The sequence below is a fragment of the Cannabis sativa genome, chromosome 9, assembly GCF_029168945.1.
Source record: "Cannabis sativa cultivar Pink pepper isolate KNU-18-1 chromosome 9, ASM2916894v1, whole genome shotgun sequence".
NCBI classification, from domain to species: Eukaryota; Viridiplantae; Streptophyta; class Magnoliopsida; order Rosales; family Cannabaceae; genus Cannabis; species Cannabis sativa.
Window position 1 is genome coordinate 48,713,834 of NC_083609.1, and position 5,911 is coordinate 48,719,744.

At 32.7% G+C, this 5,911-nt stretch overlaps 1 protein-coding gene across 3 annotated transcripts; it reads left to right on the top strand.

The window, feature by feature from the left end:
• The first annotated feature begins 1,156 nt into the window (after nucleotides 1-1,156).
• LOC115723099 (chloroplastic group IIB intron splicing facilitator CRS2-A, chloroplastic) lies at nucleotides 1,157-5,498 on the top strand. 3 transcript variants are annotated; one of them, XM_030652517.2, is made up of 9 exons: nucleotides 1,157-1,606; nucleotides 2,042-2,261; nucleotides 2,347-2,431; nucleotides 2,535-2,602; nucleotides 3,022-3,072; nucleotides 3,168-3,241; nucleotides 4,430-4,488; nucleotides 4,613-4,689; nucleotides 5,095-5,498. In XM_030652517.2, the coding sequence occupies exons 2-9, from the start codon at nucleotides 2,046-2,048 to the stop codon at nucleotides 5,215-5,217; spliced, it is 753 nt and encodes a 250-aa protein (XP_030508377.1). In that variant the 5' UTR covers nucleotides 1,157-1,606; nucleotides 2,042-2,045; the 3' UTR covers nucleotides 5,218-5,498. The 3 variants fall into 3 exon arrangements, with proteins under 3 accessions (XP_030508377.1, XP_030508378.1, XP_030508379.1); XM_030652518.2 differs by having other exon boundaries at nucleotides 1,284-1,514; XM_030652519.2 differs by lacking the exon at nucleotides 1,157-1,606 and adding an exon at nucleotides 1,674-1,910.
• The last annotated feature ends 413 nt before the right edge of the window (nucleotides 5,499-5,911 follow it).

Below are 5,911 nucleotides of genomic sequence, written 5' to 3' on the forward strand. Positions count from 1 at the left end.
TTGTATTTAGCTTGCATTTGGTGAAGAATATACTTAGAATTACAAATGAGTTGTCACAAGTCTTACAAAGAGGCGATCAAGATATTGTAAATGCCATGGATTAGTTAGAGTATGCAAGAAACAATTACAAATGATGAGAGATAATGGATGGAATTCTCTAATGGAAGAAGTGTCTGATTTCTGTGTTGAGATGAACATTGATGTTCTTAATATGGATAATATGTATTGTGCTCAAGGAAAATCACGACGCAAGGCTCCACAGCTTACAAATTTTCACTTCTTTCGTATTGATTATTTCAATACCGTGATAGATTTACAACTACAAGAGTTAAATAGTCGTTTCAATGAGGCTAACACTGAGTTGTTGCTTTGTTTGGCATGTTTGTCTCCCAATAATTCATTTTCTGCTTTTGACAAGGGAAAGTTAATTCGTCTTGCTCAACTTTATCCACATGATTTTTCTACAACAGATTTAAAGATGTTAGAGTGTCAACTTCAAACTTATGTTGAAGATATGCGTTCTCATGTTGCATTTTCAAAATTAAATTGGCACTAACACTTCCAGTTACAACAGCTTCAGTAGAAAGAGCATTCTCAGCTATAAACATTGTGAAAAATCAAATGCGCAACAAAATGGGAGATCAATAGTTGAATGACAGTTTGACAGTATATCTCGAAAAGGATGTATTCAAGGCTATTGACAACGAGCTTATCATTCATCGTTTTCAAAACATGAAAACTCATCGGGGACAACTCTAAAGATATGAGCTCAAAAATTGATATATTTTGCTAAAATTTTAGAATATTGAGTATGTTATATATTTTGAACATCGTTTTAGATTGCTTTTCTTATTATTATTGGAAGATTTTTAGTGTTTGATATTTAATATCTTTTTAGTTGGGAATTGAAATATTGAATTGTGTTTTTCTTTATATTTACTTGTTTTTTTTTTTTTGAATATTTTTATATATGAAAAAAATTTGCACCCACCCTCCAATTAAATTCTGAGTCCGCTACTGCATGTAATAATAGGTAGTTAGGTAGTTAATCGATTTACCTACCAATTTAACTAACTATCCTAACATTACCCCATGTCCAATAGAAAATAAACGAGAATAGAGATTAAAATCCTTAATAAGAATTGGTACATGAGAGCACTATCTCCTCGTGTGCATCCCTATTTCAAATGCTAATAAGAGACTTAATGAGTCCCCTAAAATAATCAATAATAGTTTTTTTTTTTTTTTTTTGAGAACTTAATAATCCATGTACTTGGAAAAGAAACCTCATTCGAGAAAACAATACACGGGCAATAGAATTTATTGGATAATATTTTTTGAGAAATCCAGCATATTTTTTTTGCTGAAGAAAAATCAAGCATATTTTTTCTTTTTTTTTTTTTAAAAGAGAAAAATAATATATATCAGGATCAGGAAGTTGATCGAGGAAGTTATGAGTATCTTATCAGTCCAGCATCTTATATTCTTATCAGTATCAAGAAGTTAATCGAGAGGTAGACACCCATAACTGAGGCTCAAACCCAAGCTCCTATCTATCTTTCTCACTCTCTCTCTTTACAGTTCCTCTCTTCAAATTCAAACCCAGGTTTGTTTTGCTCTAAGCTTTTCTTTCCTTCCTTTATTTTCTCATATATCATTTGTTTGGTTGCCGAGAAAATTCCGGCGAAGAGAATTACTGTTATCATGTATGTTTTTTTATTGTCCTGCTGAGCTGTTACTGTCTCAAATTTCTTCATTTTAAGAAAAAGACTTACAATTTAAGCTTTGAAGTAAGAGTTAGGTGTTGTTGTGCATTGTCACTTCACTCTTCTATATCCTCTTCTTTTCATCTCCATCTTCCTCTTTTGCCTCTCATTTCATCTTCTGAATTTCCGACATTGGGAATCCAGGTTTGGAGTTCCTGCCCTTCAAGAAATTATCTCTGTATATATTAGGCTTTTAATTCCTTACATTTCTTCATAGAATTTCGAAGAAGAATATGATTTATTTGTTTTTTCTTTTATTCCTTTTATGTATTCAGGTCAATGTTGTATGCAATTTCTTGCCCAAATTCTTGGTTATCAAATCCAAGAAGCCCTCATAACCTTCCACTTCTTCAGAAACGTTCAGTTAAGCCAGCTAGTTTTCGCATACGTGCTTCGTTGCCAAATCAATATACTGGTGCTAAAGTGGAGTACACGCCTTGGTTAATTGTTGGATTGGGAAACCCAGGGAATAAGTACTATGGGACTAGACACAACGTAATTATATACAAGTCTAAAGTGATTTTTTCTCTTTGGTTAGCTACTTGTTCTTGCCTTGGTTGATGTGATATTTGTATAATAGGTTGGTTATGAAATGATTGACGCCCTTGCTAAGGCACAAGGCATTCCCATGAATACAATACAGTCAAAGGCCTTGGTTGGAATAGGTATATCTTATTTGTTTACTTATCAAACTGTTTTTGGTTTTTCTTTATGGTGGATTTTGTCTTCTTTTAATGTACTTATTTCTTTTTGTTTGATTCAGTACAGGTTCTATCGGTGAGGTACCAATTTTGTTGGTGAAGCCACAAGGGTACATGAATTTTAGTGGGGAATCGGTTCGTTCCAATCTCATACTTTTGTGTATTTCATTAGCTTTATTGTTTAAAAAGTTCACATGAAACTTTTTGATGGGTTGGATTTTTCATGTTGTCGTTAAATTGTCTTTAGATTGTTTTTAACATGTTATTGTGGTGTAAAAACTATAATGCTTGAAGGACTGTTCAATTACTTGAGGCATGCCAATGGTCTCATATATGTGGTGTCTATATATTTACCTTCTAATTCTCAGGGGTATGGTGCCCACAATGTAAATTAAAGAGTATCATTAAGAAAATAGACTGCAAATTTTATGTACTTCAAGAGCATTTATATGTAATGGAGAATATCTGATTGAATGAGTTGAAAATGTGGATTCGCAACTTTTCTAAAGACTAGCTAATTACAACTGGAATTGACATTTGCTTTTGTTGTTAAGGTTGGACCACTTGCTGCACACTATCAAGTACCTCTACGCCATATTTTACTGGTAGGTCCTTTGTTTCACAGGCGTAGATTAATCAATATTTGCGTGCCTTCGGTCATCAAGGTGATTTACTACATACTTCGTTCCTGCTGATGTAGGCTTATGATGAGATGAGCTTACCAAATGGTGTCCTCAGGGTTCAGCCAAAAGGAGGCCATGGCCATCACAATGGGTATGTTTGGATAACATTGTTTCACATCATATTAAATATTCATTATTCACTTTGCTGCTTTTTTGAAGATCTAACCTTTGTCATTTGTTTCTTGAATATTGTAAATTAATTAGTTGTATGGTGTAAATTTAATTCATCCTTTAGAGGATTTTAAGCTTTGAAATGTTGTTTGCACCAGAAGACTCTTCAATTATGAAACTTAGAGATTTTACAAATGTGAAAGTAGCAGTTTTTTCAGGGAATGTTAAAAACTTATACTGTTATGTCAATATTCCCACAATTAGTAATAGACATGGGGCTTTAGACCAATCTAGGCAAGGATTCCATGCCACATGACCACATTTGCAGTGATTGCAATTGCAAATATCCAGAAATAGTTCAGACAGAAGGAAAAAAAATACTTAAGTTGGTACAAAAGTATAATATAAAACCTTTAGCTATGATACCTTTGTTGGAAAGTAAAACTTACAATATGGAAGATTTTCAAGAGCAACTTGCAGGAAATTAAATAACTAGGTGCATAAACCCAGAGACTAATGGATAATGTTCTAAGGATTAAATTTGATGTTTGGATAACTTCTTTAGGTTTGAGATACATGTAATTTCTTAGGTAGCAAGAAGTACCTCATCACGGTAAGAAATGGATATTTGAAAATAATCAAATTTATAGGCTTAGGTTGCAGAGACTATTAAAAGCTAATATGTGATCAACAAGGTATAGTGAAGAAAAACAAGGTATAGAGGTTGCTAGTGTGTCAGCATGTAATTATAACAAGAAATCTTTAAAGTAATTAAGGTTAAACAAAATTTTTTTTAGGAATACTAGGGGGTAAAGCAAAGTATGATTCTGGACTCATGAAGACAATAATGTGTACATGGGGATTGTGGTGATGAGTGACCAGAAAGGATAGAATTGTATGTTTATCTCTTAGCTACGGGCTTCGAGACGAGAAATCTCTATTCTAGGCTTCTAACCATCTTAAATGGTGGGTGGGAAGGATCACATTAAACAATTTAGTTATGTTTAACTGACATCCTCACATTATCACATCCACAAGTTTGATTCATGCAATTTAATAGAACATTAAACTATTTTAGTTTCCTTCTTTCAGATTTCATTTTAGGCAATGCAAATTAATATGGCATTTAACTGTTCATAATTGCTTGCCTGAATTTTTACTGCTGCAGAGTAAAAAGTGTAACGGGTCATTTGGATGGTTGCCGTGATTTTCCTCGGTTATGTATAGGTTTGTTTCTTGTCTACTATCATTAAGCACAGGGCGATCAAATTTATCACACAAAATAAACTGTTTTAAGGTTATATTGCCTTTGCTGTCATTTAACGAGAAAGAAATATAATTTCTTTTGCAGGTATTGGAAATCCACCGGGAAATATGGACATGAAGGCTTATCTTCTGCAGAAGTTCAGTACTACAGAAAGACATCAGGTATATAATTGCTTGAACCACATCATAACTCCAGTCACACCCCCAACTTTAAGAAAACACACAGGAACACAAACACAATGCCAATGAATAAAAGTTGGAAACTACTCAAGAATGTGTAAAACCATGCCTGTCGAACTCTTTGTAGTATTTTGTTAAGAACCTTGCATAATTGGTATCCATCTTTCATGGTTTAAAATTGATACTGCTTCTTCTTGTTGGTTTTTCAAAACTCCAATTGATTTTAAAATTTGTATGGTGCATCAGGAAAGTAAACAGTTCATTATTTCCATTGGTATCTTGCACAACAGCTTTCTCCAACAGTGTACATGCATTGAACATGTCTTGGCACGTTCTCTGGTGATTTTCAACTTTAAAATTAATTCTTTGGTATTTGCTTCTGGACAGATTGATGAAGCACTCAAACAAGGGGTTGAAGCTGTGAGGTCCCTGTTGCTCAATGGATTTAGCCAATCCATCACTCGATTTAATTTGGGGCAGAAATACAAGTATCACAAAGTAGAACTTTGAACCCAGGCAGAAATTCAAGTACTATATCCAAAAACAAAAAAAGGAAAAGGCATATGAATGACCAGGCGATTATGTAGATTCTTAAGCATCTTCATCAGCTGAGGTATAGTAGCTAAATAACTAAAAAAAAATTAGCTAAGGAAACCTAAGTTAAACAAACATCAGCAGAGGTAAACCAAAAGGTAAAATAGAGAATAGTTCTGTAGCTACATGTAGCGAAGGAATACATTTGAGGTATAATTATTTTAATCATTTTATGTCAATCTCTCTTATTTATTAAATATTTGTGTATTTATTTTTTGGCTTTTATTATTTCCTTTATGTTATTTAATTACTCAAAATGTTTTAGATTATTTAAATGATATAAAGAAAAATATGAAGAATTTGATAGATGGTGTAATGTAAAAGTGTGAGGTTGTTGATTTTGTTTTTAGCTAACGACAAAGAGTTTTAATTAAAGTGATTGATAAATAAATAAATAACATAAAGTAAATTGCATAGAGTAAAGAAAACACTAGATTTATAGAGGTTCAGTCCCTTATAGTTGGTAATGGCCTACTCTTCTTTAATTGTATTAACTTGTGAGCAAGAATGAACTATTTTCTCTCCAAAGTTCTTACCATGATCTTTGAGCAATTTAATCTTAGATCAAGATTTCACTCTTGAGTGGTTTTCAATTTGAATAATTTCGTGT